Source organism: Prionailurus viverrinus, chromosome D3, assembly GCF_022837055.1.
Source record: "Prionailurus viverrinus isolate Anna chromosome D3, UM_Priviv_1.0, whole genome shotgun sequence".
Classification (NCBI taxonomy): domain Eukaryota; kingdom Metazoa; phylum Chordata; class Mammalia; order Carnivora; family Felidae; genus Prionailurus; species Prionailurus viverrinus.
In genome coordinates, this window is record NC_062572.1 from 1,138,419 (window position 1) to 1,150,702 (window position 12,284).

The window sequence follows — 12,284 nt, forward strand, 5'->3', positions numbered from 1 at the left end:
CCCCGTGGCCTCCCACTCTCTGCCCGACATTCCGGAGCAGCCACGCCTGCGCACGTCCGACGCCCCCGGAAGGGCGGCAGAGCAAGAAGTCAGATTTGCAAATCCTGGTCCGGAAGATGTCCGTGCTGGAGACTGCCCAAGAATGGGGAAGAGGGGCTCCAGCTCCGAGACCCGGATGACGCCTCCCACTGGGAGGAGGAAAGTGGGGGGTGGGGGGGGATTGGCAGCCATTTGCACCACAGTCAGGTATTTTAGTCTGTGGAATAGAGTCCGTAGTATCACAGAGGATGCCGATCCCACGGAAACCGCCAGCTGCAAACTGTCAGAAGGAAACACGCACCGGCATTCGTGCATCCAGTACCCAGCCGATCGGCAGGTGTCGATCGGCTTTTGTCGATGGCGCACTGGCGAGGGTCAGGCGGGCCGGTGTCCGTCCGTCACACCTGCGAGGCCGGAGACCCAGGCCGGGAGGGTGATGAGGAGGCCCCCGAGCCGCTGAGGCGATCGGGGCCTCAACGCTCGAGGAGTGTTCTCGCACGCACGTGGCTCCGGCGGTCGGATACGGATGCCCGGGTGTGCGCCGGGCCCGGGAAGCAGGGGAGGGAGCTGCCGGGAGCCCGGGGGTCTGAGAGCAGGGGCGGTGGCGGAGGGGGTGGTGGGCGGCCGGCTGCCAGGCCGCCAGGCGGGGGCCCCGGAAACCTGCCCCCGCCGAACTGCAGCTGCACGGCCGGCGGGCACTTCCTCTCGCGGTAAGAGCGGCCTCCCCCGATGGCCGGAGTTAATCAAACCGACAGCCTTGAGGAATCAGACGAGAAGCCTGGTTTGTTATTTCTTCTGCTGTTTTAAGCAGCTGATAGTCATTTTAAGATTAAATTAAGTGGCTTATCTGTGCTAATTCGAATCGACAGGGCGATCTGTCTTCTGCGACTAATTGATCGCGGATCACTTACAAGCTCACTGTGGAGCGGGGAGGCCGGCCGTGCCGCGGGCTCGGGACTGATACCCTGGGTTCGTTTCTCAAAGGTAACAGCCGCGCGGGCTCCAATTTTTGTCCTTTGGAACCTCAGGACCCGCCGCTGAGGTGTCGTCCGGTGGGGGGGTCAGCGTCCACACGGACACCCCGTCCCCCCGGCAGGCTGGCTCCTGCGTTTCAGGTCAGGGGGGCCTGTGATAACAGGTCAGGCGGGCAGGACCGGCCAGGCCGGAGGCCAAGGCACCCGGAGCACCTGCAGGCTGGGCTCACTTCTTCTGTGCAGAGGCGGGGGTGTGTGTGTGTAGGGGGAGGTGCACCGGCGTCCTTGTGAAATTATTCGAAATTAATAAGAGTCAGAAAACGCTTTCTTGAATGTGCATTTTATCCGATGTAAATCGTACCTCAACAAAGAAAAACTTATTTCAAAACTGCATAAAGCATAATTCTGCTTAGTGAGTGAAATGTGTTCGTACGTGCACGCCGAAAGGTTTGGAAGCAAACGTACCCCGACACCACAGCGCATCAGATTTTTCACGTCTTATTTTTGCTTTTCTGTTTTAACTATAGTACGAAAATAATATTCTATCGTCTTCCCAGAATTATAATTGTTATGGTATCTATAGCAATTATATTAATTTGATTTAACTGTTGCTATAAATGAGATAAACTATTTAAATTAGCGTATTAATTATATAGTTATTGCCAATAACTAATAATTAGAGTGCTTAAATTATATAGCTATAGGGGCACCTGGGTGGCTCAGTCGGTTGAGCGTCTGACTTCGGCTCAGGTCATGATCTCACGGTCCGTGAGTTCAAGTCCCGCGTCGGGCTCTGTGCTGACAGCTCAGAGCCGGGAGCCTGCTTTGGATTCTGTGTCTCCCTGTCTCTCTGCCCCTCCCCTGCTCACACTCTGCCTCTGTCTCTCAATAATGAATAAACATTAAAAAAATTTTTTTAATTATATAGCTATAATTAATAACCGCACAATAAGATGATGGCTATGTTATTCACTTAAAATAGCCAGCCCCGGAGGTTCTGAGCCGGCTGGGGCCAGAATCCGCACCCCTTTTCTTAGAGCAAAGAGGTATCGTCCTACCCACCGTAAAGAACCATATCGAAACATATAGACAACCTCCGGGTCTGCGTGGAAAAGTCACGTGGAAAAACGGCAGGCTTGATCAGACCTCGGAGGAGGAGGCTCCGTGCCCGGGGGGGCGGGGGGGGAGGGGGGGGGCCGCGTGAGGGACGTCCCGGCGCACAGACCGCGGCTGTTCTCCCGCAGTTGCGTCACCGGCATCTCGAACAGGCTCGGGGGGCCCCGGCCTCCCGAGAAGCTCCGGGACCCGACGCACGCGGCCCTCAGAGGTCGCCGCTGCTCTTACGGGAGCCCAGGGGTGGGCTCACCGGGCGCTCCGGCCGCCTTGGTACTGTTGTCCTCCGGCACCCGCCCGCACCGCCCCCCCTCTGCGCTGCCTGCCGTCCCCTTCGAGCCGCCACACATGCTAGCAAAGCGCAGAAGGGCCTCCCGGCGTCTCCCGTTCCCACCAGCGCGTGGGGTGCGTGCGCGCCTGTCCGCCGCCTCATCGAACCCTCCGGTGGCCCCCCCTCCGGGCCCTCGGCGCCCGGCCTGCTGCGGCGACGCTCCGGTGTGCGGAGTGCTCCCTGCCACCACTGTGAGCGCACACGTGGGTCCCAGCCCCGGTGCCTCCGACCACAGCCCACGGCCGCACCGCTTCTGGGCCTCTGTGGGGATTCAGCCGGCGCCGTGAGCCCGGCGTCTGGGACTGTGTGTCCATGCGGCCGGCAAGGCCAGCGGCCCCCGATCTCCACAAGAACCGGGGTCCGCAAAGCCCCAGACGACGCGGGGCGTGGAAACGGACGTTGGGCCAGGCAGCCGCTGGGGGCAGCGGGCAGGAGCCCCGTCCTCGAAGCCTCGCGTCCGTCCTGGCACCGGCCGGGGAGAAAAGAGCATCTGCCTACAGGCCAAGGACACGGGGGCCCGGTGATGCCGGGGGACTGGGGCGGCAGGACGGACCCTCCCCCACAGCCTCAGGGGCAGCTCGGCCCCGCCACACCCTGGCTCTGGGCTCGTGGCCTCCGGAGCCGTGACAGGACAAGCGTCTGTTGTCTGAAGACATCAAGTTGTGGTCGCTTGTTACGGGGACCCCGGGACCTGGGTACACGCCGTCCGGCCACCTGCGGGCGTCCTGGGGGACCGCCTCGCGGCGCGTGGCGTCCAGCCGGGACCCCCGTCCCAGCTTCAGAGAGCCATTCCGCCACCATCTTTAATCTGTAAGCGTCTGGGGAGGCCCAGCCCCAAGAACCAGCCGAGCCATTTGCCACAAAAACACACAACTTCTGCTGGAGACGAGCTCTGGATGTGTTCTCTCCTTTCCCAGCATTTACATCAATCGACAGCACAGCGTCAACAGACACCTTGCGTTTCCTGCTCGTTGTTTGCTAAATGGGCTCGTTTCACTTGGCATTTGGATCCACCTCCCTGTTTGAAGAAACTACAAAGGGCGTGTGTCCACCAATGGAGCTGACGTTCTGGTAGAACTCGGCAGAAAGAAAACATAGAGCAGAGAGCCAGGTCCTCTGGCTTCTGCGTTCCTGCACCTGACTTTCTTTCTCTGACAAATCCTTTCCACACAAAACCCCATCTTTTGGTCATTTGTGACTCGGAAATCTGGTCTTACTTGTGGAAGAATGGGAGTGTCTTTCCAAGGAGAGCAGAGACCCACTGTGGGAGAGACGGTCGGTCTCTCTCGGCCGGGAGAAACGGGGAACCTGACGAGACAGCATTTAGCTATTTATCCGTTTTTCTCACACACTTAGCCCCTGGGGAAGCATTTCAGAGCCTCCAGGAGATCAGGACCAAGTGTCTCAGACTCCCTTACCCTTTCCTGGTGACCTCAAGATGGCTGCTGCAGCTCCCACCATCACACATACTTTCTAGGCAATGCAAATGAGGAAGAGGAAGGAGGAGAAAGCAATGGTGTATATCAGAAGGACAAAGGCTTTCCCAAACGTCCTCAGGAGACTTCTGGTTTTGTCTCAGGGGTACGCGTTTCACGTGGCCACCTCCCGCTGCAAGAGAGTCTGACAAACTTGTTGGCTCAATAGTAGAGAACAGAAAACAGGGCTGGACAGATGCTGGTTAAGCCAGTCCACGGTGTGGTCACCCCGTGGTTCCGAGCAGGGCGTGGGAGGCGACCCTCACGGCTGCCCCATTGTCCCACCTGCTGTCTCTCTGGAAGGCCGTGGAGGTTTCTGGATTGTGGAGAGAGGGCCCCGGGTGGACATGCTGTCACATCTCAGGAACAGAGGGGATGGGGGAAGCCCTGTGGACTTCCCTACGTGAGACACCCCGGGTGGCAGAGGTCTCCTGTCCTGGCCCCCTTCCTGGCTGGCCCAGGCTCCCCGCCCTTGGCCGGGCGGCCGGATCTGCTGTTAACGCCCAGGAGTCGTCCAAACGGGGACACGGCTGCCCGTACAAAGTGGTCGGGGCGACCATCAGGCATAGCTAGTATTTCACGTGCCCCCGGCTCTCCCAGTATTTCCTGGTCAGTCTCTGGGGGGGGAGGGGGGCTGACTGCCCCTTGTGGCCTGTCCTTGGCCTTCCCGCGGGCCTCGAGCGTGCACCAGGCACCCAGCAGGTGCTCCGTGAATGTGTCTGTGGGGCAGCGATGCACCTCCCGCTGCCCGAGTCCCTGTGGCTGCTCCACGACCCCGGCCGCTATGCAGCCTCTCTCCTCTTTGTCCAGGTCGTTCTTCCAGAAGCTGTGGTCACAGGGCTCGGGACGGCCCTGGGCTCACCCGGAACCAGCTCTGCCCAGAGACTTTCCCGCTCTTGGTGTTGAAAGCACCTGGGTGTGTGGTGTCGGGAGAGTGGCTGTGATCGGGCCCGGGGGGCCAGTGGCTTCACCACACGTGCGGATCCACAGGGACCCGGGAGCCGGCCCAGGATGACCGGGCAGCCCCCACGCTCCCCTCTGAGCCGGAGGCAGCATCGAGGAGACAGGAGGGCTGACCGATCGCCTGTCCCACCAGCTGACGGCAATTTACCCGTGAGGTCATTAGGTCTGGAAAGGAAATCACGTCTCTCGTCCCGTCGCCGCCGACCGTGGGTGCAGCTCAAGGTCTACCTGGGAGGCGCCCGGCCCAGAAGCCCAAGAACGTAAGTGTGTGATTAAGAATTCCTGTAACCATCAGAAAGGCTAATTAATGGCACTTTCCGTCGTGCAGGGAGAGCGTTTGCACCTTTAAACACGGGAAATTGGACTCCAAGCAAAGACAGGCCGCGGAGCCAGCGGCCCCCAATCGCTCCCAGGTATTGACCGGGACAAAGGAAAGAAAATTTAGCGCGGAATCAGTTCCAGAGTAAGGCTGACTGATGAGACGCGTTTGGGCTCTGTGCTCATCAAACACCAAGCTGGTCTATAAATTCCCCATGTGGGCTGGGGGTGGACACCAGACTATCCCAGTCCCTCCCCCAGCCCCCACCCAGCCGGGTCTGCCAGCCTCCCCACCCCCAGCCCCAGCCCCCACCCCACCCAGCCGGTGGAAGGCTCCGAGCCTCAGAGACTCAGAGGCCCCCTGCCTTTGCTGTCCTTTTGGAAAGAGACATGAGGGGCGGGCTGGCAGGGGCGTCCTCTCGGGAAGCCTACTGTCCTTCCGTCCACGGCACCCCCCTTCAAGCCCAGCCACGCCCCCTCGATGGCCCAGAAGCACGGCGGGGGGCTCAGCAGACCCCTGCATCAGACACACAGGAGGTCTTGCCACAGACGTGCTGGGCAGTGTCCCGGGTTGAGGGCCACACCCCAAAGGAGGCTTTCCCACCTCTGCCTGTGCCTGATGGCGCCTGGGACCGGCACCCGCTGCCCTCCAGCTCCGTGAAGGACCGGACAGGACTGGGGGAGGGCCGCGCACCAGGGGCCCCTGAGACAGGCCTCGTGTGAATCCTGCAGGCCACCTGCAGAAGCAGCAGGCAGAGGAGACTGCCGGGGCCCGCACGTCCGCGTCTCTAACCAGCCGAGGGTGACCGCGAGGCTCCAAGGACCCTGCTCAGCCACGAGGACCTAAGCCGCAGATGGAAAACCGCCGCCCTGTGGCCACCCTCCTGGAGCCGCCCCTCAACGGGAAGGCAGGCGTCCCCCCCCCCCCAGACCACTGCTTCCTTCACTGTCGTCACCCCTGCTCGTGGGGGCATAGGATGCTCTTCACGGGCCTAGAACGGCCTGTGATGTCCCGCGTCAGAGCATAAGGTCCGCAGGTGGGCTCCCGCTTACTTCTCGAAGCAAATTATAGGGAGACCACGCGCCCTTCCAGTCCCGCGTGTCCGTGGTGAGAGAGCCAGAACCTTCCACGAAGCCTCCACGCTGGCTCACGCGGGGTCCTCCCCGAGCCCGCCAGCTCCCTTCCAAGGCCCCTGTGCCCTCCAGGCTGCGCCACACCGCGAGACAGAGGTCCCACCACGCGCTGCGTGTGGAAAGCCAAACCTGTCCCTCCACGCCAAGGCCACGGAGGTGGAGGCCACGGAGCGTCCTCCGGGGAAGCCACGCGGTGCAGGTGGGTGTCCCGCTCGCCGCACAGAGGCCGTCGAGGAGGATCCGGGGGACGACCGTCCGCCCTTCGCTACGGCCCTTCCGCCCACGCTGTCGCCGTGGCTCTGCCGTCTACAACCCCAATCCCTCCCCGACCGGCACCCTGGGCGTTTTGACGTCTCCATGGCGTTTCCGGCCAGGTTAAAATGAGCTGGGACCAGAGTGGGTGGGCCGAATCCCTGTGACTGTGACCCTGTAGGAAGGGGAGCCGTGCGGTGGCCGGGACGGGCAGGGCCCCGGGGGGAGCACAGCCCTCTGACACCCCACTTGCTGGCCTCCGGGCCGGGACAGGAGACATTTCTGTTCAGCCCCATAAGCCGTCGGTCTGTGGGCGCCGTGGATGGCTAGCCTCGAGGGGCGTGTCCGCTGCTCCGCTGAGGGGGCCCCTCTGCCCTCCTGGCCCCCAAGTCCCAGCCCCGGCGGAGGCCTGCAGACCCCGAGCGGAGGGCCCCCCGCATCCGGCGTGGTGCTGAGGTTCTCCCAGCAGCCGGGGACCAGCAGGCCAGGGAAGGGCCACGAGCGGAAGCTCAGGTGTCAGTCACCGGTGTGCCCGGGCCCCTTGTGGGGACAGGAGCAGAGACTCGAGGCCTGGGAGGGGGTGGCTGAGGCCCCCGCCGGCCCGGATCCGGGCTCCAAGCCCAGACCCAGGCCCCGGCCCCTGGCTGCCCCTGCCGTCCGTCCCGAGTCCGTCACCCCAGCCGTCACAACACTGTGTTTGCTCTCTCGCGGCCCCTGTAGCCAGCGTCACGGCCTCAAACCGCCCGCATCGGCCCGGCAGGGCCTGCAGCCGGTGACGGTGGCCCCGGAGGACACCTCCCCACCCCGCAGAGGCGGACCTGAGCGCAGAGCGGATGGAGGTGCCCGGAGGCAGCCCGGGCTGGGGCGGGGACGCGTCCCGCCTGAGGCCTCCCCCACCTCCTCCGGGGCCGCCCTGCGGTGGGCTTCTGGGCACAGAGCGGGTGCAGGAAGGAGGGTGGGAGCCAGGGTGGAGGCGGGGAGGGGAAGCCAGGGCCGGGCCTCCCCTCCCCAGGGAGCGCTGACCGTGTGCGAGGCGGAGACCCAGGCGCCTGGCCGCGCAGCCCGCAGGGCGGGGCCCCCAGGCACGGGCGCCGAGGGTCAGGAGCCCCCGCGGGAGGGTGCCAGAGCCACCTGCAGGGACAGGGGTCGGGGCAGGGCGCACACCGGAAGCGGCACCCGTGGTCGGTGTGGGCGAGCTCCCCAAACCCAGGTAGCAGCTTGGAGCCCCGGGGGCCCGCCTTCCCTGACCCGGAAAAATGGGGGGAGAACTTGAATTCGTCTTGCATGGCCGACCTGACCCTGACCCGGCACGACGGGAGCCCGGCAGGAAGGGCCTCGTCCCCGCCCCGCCCCGGGCTGCCAGCCCGTCTGGCTCCAGGAGGCTGCGGGACCCACAGAGACGGAGAGGAGCCCAGAGGAGAGCTTCCGCCGTCCTCCCCGCGGCCTACGGGCTCAGTCTGCAAACCGAGGCCGCCCGCCCTCCCGCCCTGGGCCAAGCCCCAGGAGACGCGGGGACCCACACAGCCTGGTCCAGGAGCAGCAGACTGCGAACCCCCACCCCCGCCCGGGCAGCTCGCGCCCAGGACCCTCTCCGATAGCCTCAGCGGGCCGTGCCGCCGACACACACGGAAGACGCCCTCACAACCGCCCAGCTGAGCCCACTGAGGCTGCGCCCGTCCCGGCCTACTGACGGTGCTCACCCCACTGAGAAAGAGCGTCCAAGCCAGCAAGACGGACCGGGGCTCTGCCCCCACCTCCCTGCCACCCCCTCCTCACTCCGCTCTTGGCAAGAGTGGCCTCCGCAATGGTCTCTGGTGCCCGAGGCACACTCCTGCCCCAGGGCCTTTGCACTGGCGAGCCTGTTCCTGGAGCCCTCTCCCCGTCACCCCACAGCCCCGGGTCTCCCCCCTCGCCCTCCAGCTCTGCTCAGACGCCCCCTTGTCTAGTGCAACAGCCCTGCTGGCAGGCTCGTCTCCCTTTCCACCTCCAGGGCGCTGACTGCCTCTAGAACCCCAGACTAACTAAAGTCCCCTCACCGTCTGTCCCCTCCACCGCAGAACGAGCCCCAGGAGGGCCGGGACAGGAGTCTGGCGAGCCCCCTGAGTACCCCCACTTCCTGGGACACCGGTATGCACACAGTGGGCGTGCGCGCGCGTGTCTGTTGAATGAACGAGCACTGAGGGAGACAGCCCTGGAGGCCTTCGCCCCCTTCCCACCCGCCTGCCAGCAGCCACCGCCCATGGCCCCCAGACAGGTCCCTAAGCCCCCGGCCCCACGGCCACGAGTGGGGTCTGTGACCACCCCCAGGGCAGCTCCAGGGCCGGCTCGCATTGTGCAATGCCGCCTTTCTGGAAGAATCACGGAACGTCTCCACGACTCCCCTCACCCCTGCCCGCTGTGTCTGGCCATCCTTCCAGGAGGAGCTGGGCCCCCCCCCCCCCCACCACCCCAGCTGAACGGGCCTCCATCAGAGACAGAGCCTCCGGACCAGCCCCTCGGAGAGCTCTGCCTGCCAGCGGTCGCCAGCGGTGTTTTATGAGAACGCATCGATTTTGTTTGTTGGGCTAAATGGCTCAACGAGTGTGAACCCGGCCTCCCTGGCTGGGGAGAAGCCGAAGGCCTGATCACACACACCAGGCGGAAACGCCAGGTGACATTTTCCGTCTGACGAGTTACAAGGCTCCTGGGGGCCGGGCGGTGGTGGTCTGGCAGGGGATGGTCCTCCCTGCGGGGACAGGGATCCTCCGATCTTGGCTGGAAGGGAAGGACGGTCTGTGCAGGAGGAGGACCGAGGTGTGGGCGCGGCCCAAGGTCTGCGCGCCCGCCCCCACCAGCCCCAGGAGGCCGACCAGCCGACCACCTCACCTCGTGCAGGAGGAGGGCCCCCAGCGGTGGGGTCTGAGCCCCCCTGCCCACCCTGCACCCCTTTCCTGTCTCAGCACCTGCCTCCCCAAGAGCCGACGGCAGCCTGAGGGCCGCGGGTTCCCTGACCGCAGAGATCTTGTGGCAAGAACTTTCCGCCCCGCAGAACGGGGGGGGGGGGGGGGGGGGCCGAGGCTCGTGGCCAGCAGGTGCAGGAAGCCAGGGTTCCAAGCCCACACGCTCTGCCCCGTCCACGCCGACCACAAGCCCACCCCAGCGACGCCGGGACAGCACAGCAAAGCTCCCAAGGGGCTGGGACGCGCGGGGAGGCCGGTGCCCCATCGTGGCCTGAGAGGTGCTGACGATGGGGTCTTCCTGGGGCCCAGCCTCACCCCACCCTCTGAACACTTGCTCTGGGCCGTGGCGTGGCCAGGCCTCTGCCACCGTGGGACCCACACCGGGGCCTGAGCTGGCCCTCCAAAGACTCGACTTTGCCCCAGACGGTGCGTGGGAGGGCTGTTCGCACAGGTCTGCTGGGAGCCTCGCTGTTGTTGGATGAGCCCTTTGGGAATTGTGTGTGTGTGTGTGTGTTTAAAGTTTATTTTTGAGAGACAGACAAAGCATGAGCCGGGGAGGAACAGAGAGAGGGGGACAGAATCGGAAGCAGGCTCCATGCTCCGAGCGGTCAGCACAGAGCCCGACGGGGGGCTTGAACTCACGAACCGCGAGATCATGACCTGAGCCGAAGTCAGACGCTTAACCGACTGAGCCACCCAGGCGCCCCAGGAATTGTTTTCATTGAACATACGGGTCCTTGGATCCAGTCTAGCTCGTGTGGCCACCCCATGGCGTGTAAATAATGTTAGCTCTCAGCCCAATGCCACCCCCTCCTCCCAAAATGCACCCCCAAGACCCCAGGGACAGTGAGGGGGTTGGGTCACCCCAGGGGAGAAGACAGTGCTGCCAGGGGCCAGCATCTTCCTGCCTTCGTGTTGGATCCTTGCCCTTTGGCGGGAGGTCGAGTGCTTCAAGCCCACGGGTATGGTCATCTAAGCCGCGTAACAAGCCATCCCGGAGTTTAAAGCAACGACAATCACTCTATCGTCTCCCTGGTCTCTGGGGGTTGGAACACGGGGCGGCCTGGGCGGGTCTGGTGTGCACCACGGCTGGGGCTGGGCCGGCAGGGCCGGGAGCCGCCGCGTTCTGGTGACCATCTCTGTATGCTCACGCAGACCCAGCTCCTCCACGCCGTCAGGAGCACGTGGCAGGGTGGCCTGGGGACCCCCTGCTCCCACAGCGGCTCAGGACCCGGAGGTGAGCGTCCCAAGAGACTCTCCAGAAGCTGGGTGGCCTCGTCCAACCCACACTCATCGAAGAGCAAAGAGCAAACCCGGTGTCACTGGTCACCAGGGAAATGCTCACCGGAACCTACTGTCACAAAACAGCACACAACAGAAGTTGGTGAGGATGTGGAGAAACCGGGACCCAATACCCTCCTGCTGTGAAACCAGTGTAGGGTTTCCTCGGAACCCTGGGGTCGGGTGACCACGTGCCCCCGCAGTTCCCCAGAGAGGAAGCGGGCCTTCAAACCAATGCTTGTACGCGAGCGTGCCCGCGGCACCGGCCGGACGCCAGCGGTGGACGCAACCCGGATGCCCGCCAACGGATGAAGCGGTGAACAGCTGTGGTCCATGCATGCAGTGGGACACTGCGCGGCCCCAGCAGGGAGTGAGCCCTGACACCTGCTGCACACGGATGAGCTTTGGCAAGAAGCCAGACGCAAAAGGACAAACACCGTGTGATTCCGCGTGGATGGGCAATCCGGCATCGGTAAGTCCGTGCGGACAAAGCGGATCGGCGGAGGCCGGGGCGGGGCGTGAGGGCGAGCGGCTGTGGGGTTTGCTTTCAGGGCTGACGGGATCTCTGGGAGACCAATAGGGGTGATGGTGGCACAATGTCGAATGAACTCACTGCCTCTGAATTGCACACTTCAAGCATTTTTTTTAAGTTTATTTATTTTGAGAGAGAGAGAGAGAGTGCTTGCGAGCAGGGGCGAGCAGGGGAGGGGCAGAGAGAGGGGAGTGGGACAGAATCCCAAGCGGGCTCCGCGCCAGCAGCGCACAGCCCCGGGTGGGGCTCCAGCTCCCAAACCGTGAGACCACGATCTGAGCCAAAATCAAGAGTCAGATGCTTAACTTGACCGAGCCCCCCGGGGGCCCCTGAATTTTCAGCACACGTTAAAATGGTTGATTTCGTGCCGTGTGAATTTCACCTCAATGAGAAGACGAAAGGCATAAGTAGATAAACTTTAAAATAAAATTTCAGGGGCTCCTGGGTGGCTCAGTCGGTCGACCGTCCAACCCTGGGTTCTGGCTCAGGTCACGATCCCAGGGTCGTGGAACTGAGCCCCACGTCAGGCTCTGTGCCGAGTGTGGGGTCCGCTTGAGATTCTCTGATTCCCTGCCTGCCCCCCACCCCTCTCCTGCTCACTCGCTCTCTCAAAAAAATAAAACCAAAATAAGTAATAAAAATTTCATAAACACCGCAGAGCGTTGCTTCTGCCTGCGGGGTCCCAGACCCTGCCACGTTCTGGAAGCAAACGCCTTGCTGCATATCTGGTATTTAATCTACTCCCCAAGAGTCGGTCGTGTCCAGTAATACTAGAAATTAATCACAGCTTCTCAGAAACACAGCAAGGGTTCTCCGTGGTCGAAACAAAAGGGATCCGTCCCGAATGACAGGTCAACACCGTGACTCTGGGGACACACGGGGCAGTGGACCCTCTGCAGCCGGCGGAGGAGGAGACGTGCCCGCGCTGGGTCG

At 63.2% G+C, this 12,284-nt stretch overlaps 1 protein-coding gene across 1 annotated transcript; it reads left to right on the plus strand.

Annotated features, from left to right (window-relative positions):
* The first annotated feature begins 396 nt into the window (after positions 1-396).
* LOC125149311 (collagen alpha-1(I) chain-like) lies at positions 397-11,131 on the plus strand. The gene is made up of 6 exons (XM_047828185.1): positions 397-749; positions 2,258-2,740; positions 6,990-7,112; positions 7,320-7,438; positions 8,657-8,726; positions 11,023-11,131. The coding sequence occupies exons 1-6, from the start codon at positions 397-399 to the stop codon at positions 11,129-11,131; spliced, it is 1,257 nt and encodes a 418-aa protein (XP_047684141.1).
* Positions 11,132-12,284: the final 1,153 nt, after the last annotated feature.